Source organism: Neltuma alba, unplaced genomic scaffold (genome assembly GCF_004799145.2).
Source record: "Neltuma alba isolate B1F8T4 unplaced genomic scaffold, ASM479914v2 tig00002210_pilon, whole genome shotgun sequence".
NCBI lineage: Eukaryota > Viridiplantae > Streptophyta > Magnoliopsida > Fabales > Fabaceae > Neltuma > Neltuma alba.
The window spans coordinates 17,221-36,769 of NW_021632782.1; the positions used below are offsets into that span (position 1 = coordinate 17,221).

The 19,549-nt window shown below is 34.7% G+C and overlaps 1 protein-coding gene across 5 annotated transcripts in view; it reads left to right on the forward strand.

Moving 5' to 3' along the window:
* LOC114720164 (vestitone reductase-like) overlaps positions 1 to 19,549 on the forward strand; it is a 29,246-nt gene that overhangs the window by 8,338 nt on the left and 1,359 nt on the right. Inside the window, exons 1-3 of one of the 5 annotated variants that reach the window (XM_028905811.1) lie at positions 3,790 to 4,419; positions 4,555 to 4,747; positions 4,857 to 5,212. In XM_028905811.1, coding sequence (XP_028761644.1) covers positions 3,873 to 4,419; positions 4,555 to 4,747; positions 4,857 to 4,998 — 882 coding nt within the window. In that variant the 5' untranslated portion in view covers positions 3,790 to 3,872 and the 3' untranslated portion in view covers positions 4,999 to 5,212. Of the gene's footprint in view, positions 1 to 3,410; positions 3,568 to 3,789; positions 4,420 to 4,554; positions 4,748 to 4,856; positions 5,213 to 19,372; positions 19,494 to 19,549 lie in introns of those variants that run through there. The other 4 variants (XM_028905804.1, XM_028905787.1, XM_028905817.1 and 1 more) reach the window with 4 other exon arrangements.

Below are 19,549 nucleotides of genomic sequence, written 5' to 3' on the forward strand. Positions count from 1 at the left end.
AAGTATACTTTTCTTTTATAACAAAAATATTAAGTTTTTCTTCTTTATAAAAATTTTACTTTTAAATTTTGCAGTCTAGCTATTATTTTAGTCTAGTTTGAGAAACATTGTTATTTAAACTCATAAATTTCTAATTCAAATTATAGAATCACAAGTTATATAAGTATAAAAATATTCTCTTATCAAATATATAGTTTAAAAATATCAACACATGTAATATAAATCAAATCATTATTAAAGTCCAAATTAATCTATTTTTTAAAAATTTAATTGGACAAATTATTGTCTAAAACCAAATAAATCAAACTATTCAGTGAAATTTAATTTTAAAATGATAATACTACCTCCAGTCCTTAATATAAAATCTCATTTAATTTTTATTTTGATCCTAAATATGAGATCTCAATCTACTTTGTCTTTTATATTTATGCAATTTTTTTCAAGATAGTCCTGCTAATAATTATAGTTTTAGCCAATACACTTGATTAGCAAGAATATTTTAGGAAAGACAACACAAATTTATTTTCTTAATTTTTTTAAATTAATCAATTAAATATTATAATTAAGATTAGAAGTAATAATAATTAAATATTTAAAATATTTTAAGCGGCCCTCGTAAGCGTAGAATTCTGACTATTTAAGTGCCTGTTTGGCATCACTTATTTTGAGCTTATAAGTAGCTTATAAGCTCTATAAGCTCGATTGACACAATTGGGTCTGTTTGGATTAGCTTTTTTGCAATTGGGCTTTTGTATGAAAAGCTACAATAAGCTATAAGCTAAAATTAACAGCTTATGACTTATAGCTTATGGCTTATGGCTTTTGAAATATGAAGAGAGAAAAAGTTATAAGCCTCAAATAACTAATTTGTAGATAATAAAAAATCAGTTAAAATTAGTTGAAAATAATGAATAAGTTAGAAATATATTTTTATTTTTAAATATGCTCCTAAAAATATACTTTTATTTTTTCATGTTTCACTTTATATTTAAAATATTTTTTATGACTTCTTCATATTAAATTATTTTAATTTCATTGTATTATGTGAAATTATTTTTTAATCATGTTTCATTATTTATTAAAACTCATATCTATTTTGTTCATTTACAACCAAACTTAATTTTACTCAATCATAATCCAAACTAGGGGTGTTCAAAGCCGGCCCGTCTCTATCGGCCCGTTCCGGTCCTGGTCTTATTGGGATGGGACGGATCCGTCCCGAAATTTTTCGGGACGGGACAAAAAAGGGACCGGGATGGGACGGGACACGGGACGGGGTCGTCCCGGTCCCGTCCCGGTCCCTTTTTAAAAAAAAAATTTAATTTTTTTAATTTTTTATATAATATCATTTTTTTCATATTTTTTTAAGATTTGAGACTATTGTATGGAACTATGGATATATTTATTTAGAGTTTTTATATTTGTTAATGATTTGAGATTATTGATGATTAGAATTTTTAGCAAGTTTTTATTGTGTTAAAAGCTTTTGTTTAGAGTTTTTAATAACTATTATATGTAATATTTTGAGTTTTTGTTTAAGAGTGCCCAAACAAATAAAAAAGATGTTTTTTATAAGATTTAAGCTCAAAAAAATATAATTTAAAAAATCAGATTTTTTTAAAAAAATTAAAAAAAAATATTTCGGGACGTCCTGGTCCCGTCCCGGATCCGTCCCGTCCCGACCGGGACCGGGACAACCCCGGGAGGGGCCAGGACACAGGACAGAAAATCTGTCCCGTAACTATTCATCGGGACGGAACCGGGACGGGCCTGTCCCGGTCCCGATCCGTCCCGTGAACACCCCTAATCCAAACAACCTTTTACCAATCTCACTTTTACAATCTAGCTTTTCTGAACTCTAATCCAAACACAATTCAACTTATTCAATTTAGCTTTTATCCAATTTCACTTCTCTATAAGCTACTTTTCCAATCGCTGATTCAAACGGACCCTAAATGATCTAGAAGCCCACGTTACGCCAAGTCATGAAAATGGCGTTAGCTTAGTGGGTCCTACGAAATACTGGCATTGTCTTCAACCTTGGGCTTGGCTTCTCTCTCCCCTCTTCTGACTCCCACCCCTTAGTAAGCAGCCATCTACTGCATGTCCAGGCCTTTCATGGTTGTTCTTCCCTCATCTCCCACCTTTATTTTTCACTGCTTATCCTCATCCTCCCCTTCCTATTCTAGGAGTTTGATTCCCTACGACATTTGAGGTGGCAGCATATGATAATAGTATCAGTATTCTTAAAACTATAACATCATATATAGCAAGGGAAAACTGGAAAAAAGTGAAGAGCACAATATTATTGTTGTTCCCCGTTAAAATACTTGTGGAAAGTACGGAACCCATTTCAAGACTATGTAAGTGTCTATGTCGGTAACGATTTAAAACTATGCCCTCTTTCGCCCTCTCCAACCATTCTCATGAGTGTTCACTGCTCAAAGGTAACCAAACTATTTTCATACATGCAGAGTTTAGTGACCAATGTTATATTATTTCAAGGTTACGGCGGGAATCATTAGCTTTTGCTCAACTTTGTTTTGTTCTGGGATGCGATAATGAGAGGACATGTACATAAACACACACACACACACATATATATATAAGAAAAATGAAGGAGAAAGATAAGCGGTGAAAAATAGAGGTGGGAGACGGAACAGCATGGAAGGCATGGAGATGCAGGAGATGGTTGTTCATTAAGGGTGGGAGTCGACCGAGGAGAAAGAAGCCAAGCCCAAGGTTGAAGACAATGCCAGCGTTTCGTGGGACCCACTGAGCCAACACCGTCCGCAGGACTTGGCATAATGTGGGCTTTTAGATCATTTAAACGGACAGGATTCCAGGCTTCCGAGGCCCGCTGAGAAAATGGCTTCTGAGAGGATCCGGTTCCCTTAAGAGACTTGTCATTTAGCTACGAAAAAGAAAATGATACCACCTCTTTTATGAAAAGAAATTAACGCCTCCAACAAATGCTTGCGTTTCAAGACTTGCTTCTCCCATTTTACCTGTTCTTACTTTTCAAAACTTGACGACTTGATCTTACTAATTCTGACTACGTAAATTCATGAAAACGATATAATGAGCTCTTAAAATAATAAGATGAGAATTTTTACTTCTAAGCATCAAGATATACTAATAACCTTTCAGTAAACGTTAAGGGAGAAAAGAACTGAGGTACCAGCGATGATCTGTCGCTACCATGCAAGATTGGAGAAAGTTAAACAGGTGAAATTAAAAATTTCCGGAAAATGTAAGGTTGAGAAGAAAGAAGAAAAAGTGACTTCATGAAACATGAATGAATCCGTTACAGCATTGCCAATTAAAAAGGACCACGTGTCCATGAAAGGATGGCAGAAATGTGCTTGTTTCGTATCCTTAAATATCTCTTAATAAATATCTGTTTCTGAAATCGAACCTTGTACCTGCAACCTTATCTTCTCTGAATGGAAGAGGGAAAAGGAAGGGTATGTGTTACCGGTGGTACTGGCTTCATTGGTTCCTGGATCATCAAGACGCTCCTTGAAAATGGTTATTCAGTTAATACTACCGTTAGATCTCACTCAGGCACACAATCTCCCTCCCTCTCTCTCTCTCTCTCTCTATATATATATATATATATATATATATATCTTTGAAGCATATATATAACTGTCAATTTATCTTCTGTGATAATTTGTAACATTTCCCAAGAGATTTCCTGGTGAATGTTCGATCATCCACTGTGCAAAACTGTTTTTCCTTCTTGTGTTTTGTCTTGTTAACACAAAACCTTTGTATTTTTCTTTGTTCGGTATGGATACAGCACTATTTTATAGATTCAAGTAGCAGTGCCACTTTCCTCTTTTCTTATATTGGGAAGAGGGAATCTTATGATTTTGTTTTCCATTGCAGAACACAAGAAAGATGTGAACTTCCTCACAAATTTGCCAGGAGCATCTCAAAAGCTACGGATTCTAATCGCAGACCTAAGCAACCCCGAAAGTTTTAAGGAAGCCATTGAAGGGTGCATTGGAGTGTTCCATGTGGCGACTCCAGTGGATTTCGAGGAGAAGGAACCTGAGGAGATTGTGACCAAACGATCCATTGATGGGGCATTGGGAATTCTGAAAGCATGCCTCACTTCAAAAACTGTGAAGACAGTCGTTTACACTTCCAGTGCCTCTGCTGTTGATTATAGTGCCAAAGAAGATGAAGTGAAGGATGAGAGCTCATGGACTGACGTGGATTCTCTTAGAACTTCAAAACCATTTGGATGGTCTTATGCAGTTTCGAAGACATTGACAGAGAAAGCAGTGCTTGAATTTGGACAACAAAATGGATTAGACGTTGTCACTCTGATTCCCACTTTTGTTGTTGGATGCTTCATTTGTCCTAAGCTTCCTGGATCTGTCGGTTCAGCACTCTATTTTTTACTAGGTACATGCTTCAACTTGCTCCATGTCACTTTCAACATAGTTCTAAACATTTATTTATAATCTTATTTTGTTTTGCAGATAATTTAATTAGTTCTGGAAGATATTAAATGTTAGTGTCTCCAAAATTCTGATGCAGGTAAGAAGGTCCCATTTGCTTATCTGCAACTACCTATGGTGCATGTGGATGACGTGGCAAGAGCACATGTATTTCTGCTTGAACATCCTAAGCCAAGGGGAAGATATAGTTGCTCTGCACGTCTGGCAACTGTTGAAAAAGTAATTGAAATTGTGTCTGCTAAATTCCCAGAACTTCAAATTCCAACCATAGAGTGAGTTCTGCTGACCTTCTCCATCATGCTTAATTTCTTCGTAAAGATATGATAATTTGATTCAAGTAAATGACTTGTCTTCCGTAATTTGATATCTTATTTGTTGTAGTTCCTTAAGAGAAAGAACTAGCCTGAAAGTTTCAGATCTGTCACCTAAGAAACTTAGAGATGCTGGATTTGAGTTCAAGTATGGACTTGAGGAAATGTTGGTGGATGCTATCGGATGCTGCAAAGAAAAGGGTTATTTGTAGAGTTATAGTATAAAGAGTTTCCCGATTATCCCATGAAAATATGGTATATGGAAGGTGTTTTATTGAAAATAAAAGCGACAAATTATTGTCTGGTATGTTTCTTTATGTATATGAACACTAAATATGGGCAAAGATTTGCATCACTGATGGGCTCATACTGAAGGTAAATTTCTGAAAGGAACTTAGTTTGATTATTGAAAACTTTTGAATGATATTTACAAGGCTTTGGTTCGCTAATTCAAATCTAATCTCAAATTGATTGGCTCATTTATTAGGAGTTTGTTTGCCTAGTAAATATAACAAAATAGTATATTTGATCATCTAACTTTATACAAGTTCTAATTAATCCCTTAATTTTATAAAATACTACCATTGTTGCTTTCAAATGATAATTTTTTTTGGCTAATTATTGTTATTTTTTAAAACTAAGTTTGCTATATTAGTATTTGTATTTGAGCATGTTCCGAAAATATTTGAAATATCAATGTCAACGTCTTTTATTAACAATACTAGCATTAAAAATAAAGTAAAAATACACTCTATAGATTAAGATTAAGTCAAAATAAAATTGTGAGGTTAAAGAATTAGGAGTGTATTCTTGCCTCTCTCTTCTTCTTTTTTTAATGAGAGGATTTTTGCCTTCCGCCTCATGATATTTTGGATATTTTGAAACATATGGCTGAAGTTGAAGCCCTTCTGCATCCCAGTGATCCGACCCATCTGCTAGCTTGCGTTTGGCATCTTGCAGTTAACGAGGGATTTACTGTCAAATCAGCCTATGTTATTAATTTTATTAATTTTGATTACCTTATTAATGTTTTATCAAATTTATAGAAAGTCTAAATAGCTAAAATTATATTTAAGATATTATATATATAGACCATTTAGATTTATTATTTAAAATTTTTAAACACATTTGTGCTACAAAATTTATCAATACATTTAGTGACGTATGTGTCTATTAGAAGAATTAATCAAAGTTTCAATCAAGCTTGTTATATTTACATGGAAGAATTACATTCAAATTTCACAGAAGAGAAATAATCACTAAAAAGTCTCAATAACAACCTGAGCAACCTATAATGACAAGTCCTACAGTGAGAATGACAATCTTTAGGACTCGTTTTTCAATTATTTTTCTTATTTGGAACCACATTGTAATTCTCTCTATTTACGTCAACTAAATTACTTAAACTTCTGTTCCATGATAAGAACATTAAATAAGTCAATCAATCAAAATAAAAAAAAACTTAAATTATTTAAAATAATTTGGGCAAGAATTATGGATGTAATATAAAGGGTAACTTAGTAAATCAAATTTATTTTAAAATAAATTTTGCTCTTAAAATATTCTTATTTCTTAATGTAGTTAAAGTTTAGATTTAAGTTTGTGATTTGAAAATAAAGGAAAGGTCCATAAACTTAAGATAAATTTTAAAAGAGGTTACAGTATTTTAATCTATATCATAATATATTTTAATAAAATATATATTCGTATACTATTTTTATAAAAAATATATTTTAATATAAGCGTATCAAAATATTTTTTCGGGTGTATCCAACACCCTAAAATATCTTATGGTACATCTAGTATCCTGAAATATTCTTCATAAGCATTCAACACCCAAAATATTTTTTTATCCTAAGGTACTGAATGCACAAAAAAATACTTTAAGATATTAGACGCATATTAAAAAAAATATTTCAGAATGCTGGAATACATCACAAAATAATTTAAATTACTAAATATATCTAAAAAATATTTTAGAGTACTAAATGCACTTTAACCCCCTATATATTAATCCTCTCATAAATCAAAGATGAACCTTTATAAAACCTCATCTTTTGACACCCGCAAAGAAAACAAGAGAGGCAATGATAAGTGATAACTCTGCTAAGATGGAAGAAAAATCACGAAGAAATTGACTAATTTTTTTTTTTTTTTTGGTATCACTAGTCTAAACTTCTTCTCCCCTCTAATCCTACAAAATGTAATTCCTCATTTTACTGCAAAATCAAGATTCAAGATTCAACATCCAGATTCAATTTCCTTCCTAAACATAGGTGACTAGCCGATGGTCTTTGATGTAAATTTGGGTTAATGATTAGGTTGATTATTGGATAAGAAATGGTACAGAATATGATTAAAAGAAAATACTACCTCCAAGCTAGTTTAACATTTAATTTAGTTTTAAATATGAGACTCCAATTTATTTTATCTTTTATATGTATTTATTTTTTTAATGTAGTCTTTATAATAATTGTACATGTTAAAAATGTTATTAAATAATAATTTTAGCTAATACAAATAATTAACAAAAATATTTTTTAAAAAACAAAGTAAAATATACTACGGTGCTTGAGAGAACCATATCAAAGGAACTCAGCAAAATGATCCGTTACAAATAATTAATTTAACTAATTTTTTTAGTTTTCTCGAATTAATCAACTAACTTTTATATTAACGATGATATATATTATGATAGTGACAAAAGTCCATGTAATAATGAACTTCCTGGATTTGGGGTAAGCAGGATAAATTATATCCATTCAAAATTTGGTCTAAGAGTTGAAATAGAAAGTAAAGTAAAGAGAAAGCGTAATGAAATCCAATGCCGAAAAATAGGGCTAAACAAAAAAATGAGGGCCGAAATTTAAACAGACCTTTTGAATGGTTTTCCATATTCCATCGTAACTATTTTCTGAAAGTAATCTGTTGACAAAAAAAATTCTAGAAGTAGTTTTCCATTTTCCATCAAAATCATGATCACAAATCACAGTGTAGCTTTCTTATTGATGATCCCTCTGTCGTTAAAGCACTCAATTAAACTAGGTCCTAATTAATTTGTAGTTTAGGATCGACCTAGGTCATTACTTCCAAGGAGCAAGTTGTGGGTTTCTTTAGGTAAAAATTTAGGTGATAAAAAAAATAATAAATTGGACCTAAACTAAAATGCAAAATTCTAAATCTAAATGCAAGATGCAAATGCCCTAAAATATATATGAAAATTAAATTAAACTAAATGAATGCAATGCAATTTTTGGGGGGTTTTTTTTTAAGGAAAATAAAAATAATGAATAAAGAAAATTAATCAGAAAGCAAAGAAAATTAAGAAGTGAAAATTGAGAAGTTCTCTTCAGGTAAGGTAAAGGGGACAACTTAGGATTCGCATGAATTTAACCTTCATAACCTTAATCAGTTAATTAGACCAAAGGGAAGTGATAAGAGAGTGGAATTAATAAACTTAATTACCTACTTGAAACAAAGGGAACCCTCAATTTCAAAACCCTTAAACTATTAGAGAACTCATAACAGTATAAGGTTGGTTGATTAAGCTTATTAAAACCAATGAAAAATAACTCAATTAATTTTTGGAAATTATGTTTGAAATTATCCAATTAAACAATTAGACAATTAACCAACTTAATTAAACAATTAAGAGGCAAAAGAACCCAAATTTTGCAATTCAAACCACATTGATAATTAAACTCATAATGAAAACTCAATTATAAATTCAATTAACAATGCAAAGGTTCTAAACATAAATTCCAACAAGTGTCTCAACACAAATAAAATCCAAATATCAATCCAATCCAAGCATAAAGATGACAATCTAGAACTAAATTGTCTCAACAAAAATACAACTTAAAATTATTTAAAACTAAATAATTTCAAGTCCTTGAATTAAAAAGATAAATGGAACATCACTCCCTTGTGGTCTTCAAGTGCTAGCCCAAGGCTCTAGTCTTTTCCATGCTCCTCCCAAGTTGCCTCCAATAAGCTTAAGCCTCCATGAAAATTTAAGCCTCCATGAAAAAGTCATTAGATGCCGCAGCCATGAGGAAAGAGGAGAAGAGGATGATTTGTGGAGTTGGATGGTCCTTACGAAGGGAAAAGATAGTGTGGATGAAATAATTGTTTTTGCATCCTCCCCCTCTACGCGACGTGAATCCTGGGAATATATTGGCACTCCACAGTATAATGAGAAGGGAACAAAATTCTTTGACTGGCTCTCAACGTGAACTCTCTCGTCCTGATATTAGGCGTGAAATCCTTGTTCTCAAATAAGGAAAATATTTTAATGGGAGAAAAGAAAATTTTTGTGGATCCAAACTCAAGCCCATTAGTAATTAATTGACCCACTTGATATTAGCCATTGGATTGTGCTTAGATTCCAAGAAACAATCTTGCACCATTGGATTTCCTATATGCTCTTTCTTGACCTACAAGAATTTAAGTGCATCCATTAATGTAGATTATATCCAAATATAATCAAAAATTAAATATTAGATATGCACAAAAATTAGGCAAGAAAGTGCAAAACTTTCTAAAAAAATCTTTCTAAAAATATGAGACTTGTTTTCAAAGAAATAGGAAAAATTAATTCCAAGTCAAAATAGGAAATCACAAAATATCTATATTTTTAATCCAAAATCTCAATTTTTATGCAAAATCCAAAAATCAACCAATTAATCCAATAATGCATAAAAATCTAATTAAGCTCAAAATTATCATTTAAATCCTGAATTAATGTGGGATAAAATATATAAAAATTGGGCTTTATCAATTCCCCCACACTTAGCCTTTGCACTCCTGGGCAAAGCAAATGAAGACCAAAGAGCAGTAAGAAAAACAAAAGAAAATCAAACAAAAGTGAATGTTCCAATCACAAAAAAAGCAAGTCAAAGCATTCAACATCTCTCTTATCCAAGTAATCTTCTCATGAATCAAGAAAACAAACATCATGGCAATTTACTTGACAAAGGGGAATCTAAGTCAGAAATCCCTCACCAAGGTTAATGTGTATGTCACTCATCACTCAAAAGTGTATCGGCTTGTGTTTACACTCAAAATCATCCTATCCAATCCTCTTTCCATAGGCTTGACAAGAATCTAAATTCTCCACCAATCATAAAGCAATTACAAGCATAAATCAAAAGGACTTTTATTAGGTTGTAATGGGGCTAAGGTAAAAAAGAAAGGATAGAGTGTTTGGGAAAACAAAGTTGAACATCTTAGGAAATGAAGAGAACCAATGAAAAAAATATAATGGAATGCAAGAAACTAAATTAAACTTGAATTGGGTCATTCTTCTTCTTTTTCTGCTTTTCTCTTTCCCTTTTTTTTTTTTTTACTTTCTTAGGCCGTTATATATATGCTCTTTTGACGCGAACCTTCATATTGGTGATACAAAGGCCCGGTTACTCAAGCATGGATAACTCATTGGCACTAAGATGCTACTAGCACGCTCATAGCCCTTACTGGCCGTTTGACGCGAAGATCGACATTGGTGATGAAGATCCCCGGTTACTAAGCACAGCTTAAACTAGAGGAGCGGAATCTTATTACAATATTTTTTTTTTTTTTTTCAAATTGACCCAAACCATAACTCCAAATGTGTTCCTCCATCCCAAGCACATATAATATAACACTCTTCAACTCCTAAGACATTCAGAAGGGGTAGGATTTTTTTTTGGCTATGGGTTAAGAGAAAAAAATATGAAGGCTCAAAGGGGTTAAGCAAAGGATAAATGCATGAAAAGGGTAGGCTTTTGGCTTATCTGGCTAGAAAAATTAAAATGAATGCCTTTATCATCTTTATGAATGCAAATGCACAAATGTGGTCTCAAACAAGATTCAAGTCAAGTTCTAGATCAAGAAAGAGATAGGATGTACACACATGAAAAGAAGAAATGCATCAGGCTCAAAACCTCACTAGGCATATGATTACTAGCTTAAATTCACCTAAGTCAAATCCATTGCCACTTAGTTTATCCACTCAAGACATGATCAATCACTTTTCAAATAAGAATGCATCATACTTGAATCACTTCAAACTTGCAATCTTCACATTCAAAACAAAACGAAACAAAACATTTTTTTTTTTTTTTTTTAAGGAACTAAAACAAAAGTAAAAACACACAAAAAAGGAAAAAAAAACTAAAAGAATGAAATCCCTCCCCCACACTTAAACAATGCATTGTCCTCAATGCAAACACATAGGCAAGTCACAAAGCAAGTAGTATCCAGCACAGCCCAACTCAATAATATGACAATGCAAAGCAAAAAGAGTGAAGGGAAGGAATACAACCAAGGCTACGTGGCGTCTCGTAGTGTGATAACCTCTACATCTTGGGTAGAGAACCCCTCGTAGTAAGGCTTCAAGCGATGACCATTGACTGTAAAGCATCTTCCAGTTGGCTCTCTCTTAATCTCTACAGCACCATAGGGAAAAACATTAGTGACAATAAAAGGTCCCTCCCATCTAGAACGGAGCTTACCAGGCATGAATTTAAGTCTAGAGACATAAAGTAGAACTTTTTGGCCCACGTGAAACTCCCTTCTTAAGATGAGCTTATCATGGATAGCCTTGGTCCTTTCCTTGTAGATCCGAGCATTCTCATAGGCTTCTCTCCTAAGCTCTTCAAGTTCTTGCAATTGTAACTTTCTTTCAACACCAGCACTAGCAAGATCAAGGCTGCAGCTTTTGATGGCCCAATATGCCTTGTGCTCCACCTCTACTGGCAGATGACAAGCCTTACCAAAGACAATCCGATATGGAGACATTCCAATTGGGCTTTTATATGCTGTACGATATGCCCAGAGTGCATCATCCAGCCTCTTGCTCCAATCCTTTCTGTTAGGTTGCACTGTCTTTTCAAGAATGAGCTTAATTTCTCTGTTTGAGAGTTCTGCTTGACCGTTTGTCTGAGGGTGGTATGGAGTAGCCACCTTATGCATCACACCATACTTGCTCAGTAAGCTCTGCATACTTCGGTTGCAAAAATGAGTACCCTGATCGCTAATGATAGCTCTTGGGATTCCAAACCTGCAGAAAATGTGAGACCTGACAAAAGAAACCACTACAGAAGAGTCATTAGTACGAGTGGGGATTGCCTCAACCCACTTAGAGACATAATCCACAGCAAGCAAAATGTAAACATAACCAAATGAAGTAGGAAAAGGTCCCATGAAATCAATACCCCAAACGTCAAAAACTTCACAGAACAACAGAGGCTGTTGAGGCATCTCATGCTTCCTGAAATATTGCCAACAAATTGGCACCTGGAACACTTCTTACAAAACTCGTGGGCATCATGGAATAGAGTGGGCCAGAATAACCCACTTTCTAAAACCTTCCTAGCAGTACGCTTAGCACTAAAGTGCCCTCCACAAGCAAGAGTGTGACAAAATGTCAACACAGATTCAAATTCACTATCAGGAATGCATCGCCTAATAACCTGATCATTGCAAATGTGCCACAAGTAGGGATCATCCCATATATAGAACCTAGCATCACTCTTAAACTTGTTTAATTGATGCTTATTCATATCAGTTGGTAAAACAGATGCAGCCAGATAATTAGCAATGTCAGCATACCACGGAACAGTCATATCAACTCCACAAAGTCTATTATCAGGAAAATCATCTAAGGGTAAAGAAGATGTTACCACAGGAGTCTCAATCCTACTCAAGTGATCAGCTACCATGTTCTCTGCACCGCTCTTATCACGGATCTCCACATCAAACTCCTGTATCAGCATTACCCATCTAATCAAGCGGGGTTTGGAGTCTGGCTTCTTGAACAAGTACTTGATAGCCGAATGATCTGTAAAGACAGTCACTTTTGTGTGGAGGATGTAAGAACGAAATTTCTCAAGCCCAAACACAATTGCAAATAGCTCTTTCTCTGTGGTTGTGTAATTAGCCTGGGTGGCATCCAGTGTCCGTGATGCATATGCTATGATATGTTGCCGCTTTTCTATTCTCTGAGCAAGAACTGCACCCAATGCATAATCAGAAGCATCACACAAGAGCTCAAAGGGAAGGCTCCAATTAGGTGGCTGAATGATAGGAGGTGTAGTGAGTCGCTTTTTCAACTCATCCCAAGCATACCTGCAAGCATCATCAAAAACAAAGCCCACATCTTTCTGCAGTAAACGAGATAATGGTAATGCAATTTTACTAAAGTCCTGAATGAATCGCCTGTAAAATCCAGCATGCCCAAGAAAAGAGCGCACATCTTTCACACAAGAGGGATATGGAAGAGATGAAATAATATCAATTTTGGCTTTATCAACCTCAATGCCATCATGTGAGACAACATGTCCTAAAACAATGCCTTTCTTGACCATAAAATGACATTTCTCAAAATTCAGCACAAGATTATATTCAATGCATCTTTCCAAAACCCTATCCAAACTAGCTAAGCATGCATCAAAAGAATCACCATAGACAGTGAAATCATCCATAAATACTTCCATGCAATGCTCAAGAAAATCAGAAAATATGGAGACCATGCAACGCTGAAAAGTGCCAGGTGCATTACATAATCCAAACGGCATGCGTCTGTATGCAAAGGTTCCAAATGGACATGTGAATGTGGTCTTATCCTGATCCTCAGGTGCAATAGAAATTTGAAAATATCCAGAAAAACCATCCAAAAAGCAATAATGGGATCTACCAGCCAGTCTTTCAAGCATTTGATCAATAAAGGGAAGGGGGTAATGATCTTTTCTGGTCACAGAATTCAACTTCCTATAATCAATACATACCCTCCAGCTATTCTGGACTCTAGTTGGAACAAGCTCACCTTCATCATTACGAATAACAGTAATACCAGTCTTTTTCGGAACTACCTGAACCGGACTAACCCACTGGCTATCAGAAATGGGATAGATTATACCTGCAGAAAGAAGTTTAGAAACCTCTTTCTTTACCACATCAAGAATCAATGGGTTGAGTCGCCTCTGTGGCTGACGCACAGCTTTGGCACTATCCTCTAACAAAATCCGGTGCATGCACACATTAGGGCTAATTCCAGGAATATCAGCAAGAGTCCATCCAATAGCTTTCATCCTTCTTTTCAGCACCTCCAGGAGGCGAATTTCTTCATCAACAGCTATGTCGCTAGCTAGAATCACTGGCAATGTCTCATCTTCCCCCAAATAGGCATATTTCAGCGAATCAGGAAGTGGCTTTAGCTCTAAAGAAGGAGCTTGCTCAATTGAGGGCACGAGGGGCTTCAAATCAATGTTAGTCAAACTAGAAACCTGCATTGAAGACTCACAAGCAAAAGAGCAGACTTTCCCAACTTGGGAATCATTAGCAGGAACAGTAACAACAGAAGAATCAGATAATACGCCACAATTCATGAAAGAAGTGCCATCAGTAGCACTCATGTCAGAAGCAACATCGGGATCAAAATCAGAGACCTCTATATCAGGGACATGATCAATGTTAACTAACAGCTCAGAGTCAGGTAATGTAGATGAATCAGTTGCATCTATAGCATCAATCACACTAAGTAACTGAGAGAGTCCATGTGAATCAACAGAAGTACTAGATGAGGAATCACTGAAAGTGCCAAGTCTATGGACAGGTGCAGAAGAATCAAAACTAGAATGTCTAACAATCTCAATGAAATCAGTGAAAACATCAATATCAGCAGCATCTATACCAGTACAAGTATCACAACTACCAATTTCAGAACATGAACAAGAGATAGAATCATCTAAGCCAACAATATCACATGATCTACTTATCATACTATCTCTAAAATCTATGACAGCATCATCAGTAATAATGTCAACAAAACTAACATCAATCTCAGCACAACTATTAGGTGGATGTCTCATAGAGTCAAGCACATCAAATCTAATGATTTTACCAGCAAATTCCATAGTAAGAGTACCAGCATGCACATCTATCATAGCCCTAGCAGTCTTAAGAAATGGCCTACCCAAAATCAAAGATGAATGTCCCTTTTGCCTAAATCTAGCATCATCCATATCAAGAACATAGAAGTCTGCAGGAAATATGAGATCTTTTACCTTCACCAAGACATCCTCCAAGACTCCTTCTGGAACTACATAGCGTTTGTCAACAAGAGAAGCGATTAGATTTGTAGGCTTAAGATCCACAACCGCCCCTAAGTCAACTTTGCCATCATGCTTAAGCCTTCTCTTGGTGGTACACAACTCCTTCAAAAACTTTGCATACTTAGGCACTTGTGCAACTAGATTAACTAATGGAACATTGATCACCACCTTTTTGAAGATATCATAAACTTCTTTGAACATCTCAGCTTCTTTCTTTCTCCTTTCAGCCTTAATCACCCCTGTAGGAAAAGGTAAGACTTGCTCACTCACTTTCTTCCCTTCCCCATCTTTTTCTTGCTCTTCTTGCAATGCCACATGTGGTGTTGATAAAGTGGACTTATTATGCGATGTGGAAGCAGGGGGAGAATCTTTAATGATAGCTTCCTTGTCCGTTGAAGCATGGGTAGTGACAGGATCTGCAGAGGTAATTGAATTTCCGCTTCTAAGAGATATAGCATTAATTCCACCAATGTTAGGATTCTGCTGGGTGCCAACATTAGGGTTAACTACTACTTGAGATGGCAACTTCCCTGAGCCTTGACTTTGCATGTTACTAAATGCATTAGATAACTGCCCAATTTGAGTTTGAAGATTCTGAATTTCTTGGCTATGTTGCAAATCCTTTTGTTCAAACTTATCCATCAGGAGTTTCATCATGCCTTCTAACTTTGAACTCTCATCTTGATTGGGCATAGTTTGCCTAACTTGTTGGAACATTTTACCACCAGAAGAGTTTATGCCTTGATTGAACTGTGATTGTTGAGGCTGGCCACTCCCATATCTGAGATTTGGATGGTCACGCCATCCAGGGTTGTATGTATTTGAGTAAGGATCATATTTCTGGCCACCTTGAGTCATAGGCTTAGTGTGGTATACTGCATTACACGAGTCAACTCCATCATTTAGGTAAGGGCAAGAGTCAGTGGTGTGAGTAGCTAGAGAGCAAATAGAGCAAAGTGGCCCAATTAGAGCTGTAGAGTCAGCTTGTGGGATGAAAGCAGAGGAAGATCCCACAGAAGGAGCCATATTTTGGGAGTTTTTCATCTGAAATACAACCATTTTCTCCATAGCAGATGTTAACTTATCAATTTTGCTCTCAAGGCGAGACTCAGAATAAGATGAATGCAATCCAACTTCATTTACTCTAGCTTGCTGCCTAGTACCAAACTGTTGGGTATTTTCAGCTTTCTTTTCAATCAATCTCCAAGCAGCTTCAACAGTCAAGTCAAGAAGAGCACCTCCAGCAGCAGAATCTAGTAAATCTCTCTCAAGAGGCAAGAGCCCTTCATGAAAATATTGAATCAACAATGTATCTGAAATTTGGTGGTGAGGACAACTGGATAACAATGCCTTAAAGCGCTCATAATACTCATATAAGGATTCCCCAGACATTTGTCGACAACCACAAATATCCTTCCTGATGGAGGAAGTACGAGATGCTGGGAAATACTTTTCCAAAAACAACCTTTTCAGCTGGTCCCATGAAGTAATGAATCCAGGAGGTAAGCGAAGAAGCCAATTCTTTGCAGAACTTTCCAAAGAAAATGGGAAGGCACGCATCTTAATCTGATCCTCAGACACACCAGAAGGCTTCATAGCAGTACAAATCATATGAAAAGTCTTCAAGTGATTGTATGGATCCTCGCCTGCAAGACCATTAAATTTTGGAAGTAAGTGAATCAATCCAGACTTTAACTCAAAATCAGTGTCAATATCAGGATAATTAATGCACCAATTTTGAAAATGCAGATCAGGTGAAACCAATTCCTTGATAGTCCTAGCAGGATTAGCCATGCTACTGTCAGAATGAGAAGAGTCAGGAGAATTAGTTAACTTGACAGAAGAATCACTTTCTATAAGATTGCTAGCTTGAGCCCTCCTTCTTTGATGAAAAGTCCTCTCAATCTCAGGATCAAATTCAAACAATTCTTTGCTAGAGGATCTAGTCATGCACTAAGCAACTATCACAAATCAAAGTGAAATGAAAAGAAGGAAAAAAAAAAAATGCACCAAAAAAAAAAACAGAGAAAAAAATGCAAAATCACCTAGAAATCAAACCTAAAGTTTAACCATTGCTCCCCGGCAACGGCGCCAAAATTGATGATGCCTCGTTAAAGCACTCAATTAAACTAATTAATTTGTAGTTTAGGATCGACCTAGGTCATTACTTCCAAGGAGCAAGTTATGGGTTTCTTTAGGTAAAAATTTAGGTGATAAAAAAAATGCAATAAATTGGACCTAAACTAAAATGCAAAATTCTAATTCTAAATGCAAGATGCAAATGTCCTAAAATATATATGAAAATTAAATTAAACTAAATGAATGCAATGCAATTTTTGGGGGTTTTTTTGAAGGAAAATAAAAATAATGAATAAAGAAAATTAATCAGAAAGCAAAGAAAATTAAGAAGTGAAAATTGAGAAGTTCTCTTCAGGTAAGGTAGAGGGGACAACTTAGGATTCGCATGGAATTTAACTTTCATAACCTTAATCAGTTAATTAGACCAAAGGGAAGTGATAAGAGTGTGGAATTAATAAACTTAATTACCTACTTGAAACAAAGACAATTAAGAGGCAAAACCCAAATTTTGCAATTCAAACCACATTGATAATTAAACTCATAATGAAAACTCAATTATAAATTCAATTAACAATGCAAAGGTTCTAAACATAAATTTCAACAAGTGTCTCAACACAAATAAAATCCAAATATCAATCCAATCCAAGCATAAAGATGACAATCTAGAACTAAATTGTCTCAACAAAAATACAACTTAAAATTATTTAAAACTAAATAATTTCAAGTCCTTGAATTAAAAAGATAAATGGAACATCACTCCCTTGTGGTCTTCAAGTGCTAGCCCAAGGCTCTAGTCTTTCCATGCTCCTCCCAAGTTGCCTCCAAATAAGCTTAAGCCTCCATGAAAATTATCTTCCCTCCAAAGTCATTAGATGCCGCAGCCATGAGGGGTAAAGAAGAGAAGAGGATGATTATGTGGGTTGGAGTGGGTCCTTACGCAAGGGAAAAGATGAGTGTGAGAGTGAAATAATTGTTTCAATCCTCCCCCCTCTACGCGACGTGAATCCTGGGAATATATGGGCACTCCACAAGTATAAGAAGAAGGGAACAAAATTCTTTGACTGGCTCTCAACGTGAACTCTCTCTTCCGATATTAGGCGTGAAATCCTTGTTCTCAAATAAGAAAAATATTTTAATGGGAGAAAAGGAAATTTTTGTGGATCCAAGGCTCAAGCCCATTAGTAATTAATTGACCCACTTGATATTAGCCATTGGATTGTGCTTAGATTCCAAGAAACAATCTACACCATTGGATTTCCTATATGCTCTTTCTTGACCTACAAGAATTTAAGTGCATCCATTAATGTAGATTATATCCAAATATAATCAAAAATTAAATATCAGATATGCACAAAAATTAGGCAAGAAAGTGCAAAACTTTCTAAAAATAATCTTTCTAAAAATATGAGACTTGTTTTCAAAGAAATAGGAAAAATTAATTCCAAGTCAAAATAGGAAATCACAAAATATCTATATTTTAATCCAAAATCTCAATTTTTATGCAAAATCCAAAAATCAACCAATTAATCTAATTATGCATAAAAATCTAATTAAGCTCAAAATTATCATTTAAATCCTGAATTAATGTGGGATAAAATATATAAAAATTGAGCTTTATCACTTATCAACAAAGAAAATGAAAAGAAATGAATACCTAATTTTCCTTTCTACATGTTCATGATTTTCAAGATTGATTTTTATTTGGGGGGGCTAATTTTGGCTTTCTTGGTACATGCATGAAAAATGAAGTAATATTCCTCTTGTCCTATAGTATTTTCCTCCTTCACCTCATTAAATTTATTATATGAAACTTACCAAATGTTAAAGCGTTGACAATATTTAAGATTTTTCTTGTTTCTAATAAAACATTTGCAATCACTCTATAAATAAAATTAGAGGAATACTCTTTTCAAAACAAGGAAAAATTACTCATAAATTTTGAGTAAAAAAATAAATAGAGAGATACTAATAAATTTTTTTATAAGTTAACTTGTTAAATAACACAATTTGATATAAAATATGAAAGTTTCACTGATAAAAATAAATCGTTAAATTTGATTAGTAAATATAATTTTTTAATATTCCTTTCTTGTATCAAATACTTTCATCTAGATACTAGGGGTGATTTTTTACTCAAAGCGACGAGAAAGATGAGAAATTTAACTTCTGGGCGCTGGGACGTTCTAGCAGTAAACTAGATGAAAGGAGAAACGAGGATTCCATCACCACCGCGCAAGACTGACGAAAGCTAATCCAGTGAAATCAAAAATTAGTGCCAATCACAAAGAAACATGTGTCCCAGCAAGAAAAGGACATGTGTCCCAGAAAGAAAAGCGGAAAGATATTGGTGCCCCCCATATCCCTTGATTCTCTGTTTCTTTAACAAAAGACTCAAAAGTGTGCTCTTCTCCGAATGGAAGACAGCAAAGGAAGAGTATGTGTTACTGGTGGTACTGGCTTCATAGGTTCTTGGATCATTAAAAGACTTCTTGAAGATGGCTACTCAGTTAGTACTACCGTTAGATCCTACCCAGGTTTCAATGATTGTCCATTTATTTGAAGCAAACATATAAACTGTCAATTCACTGTC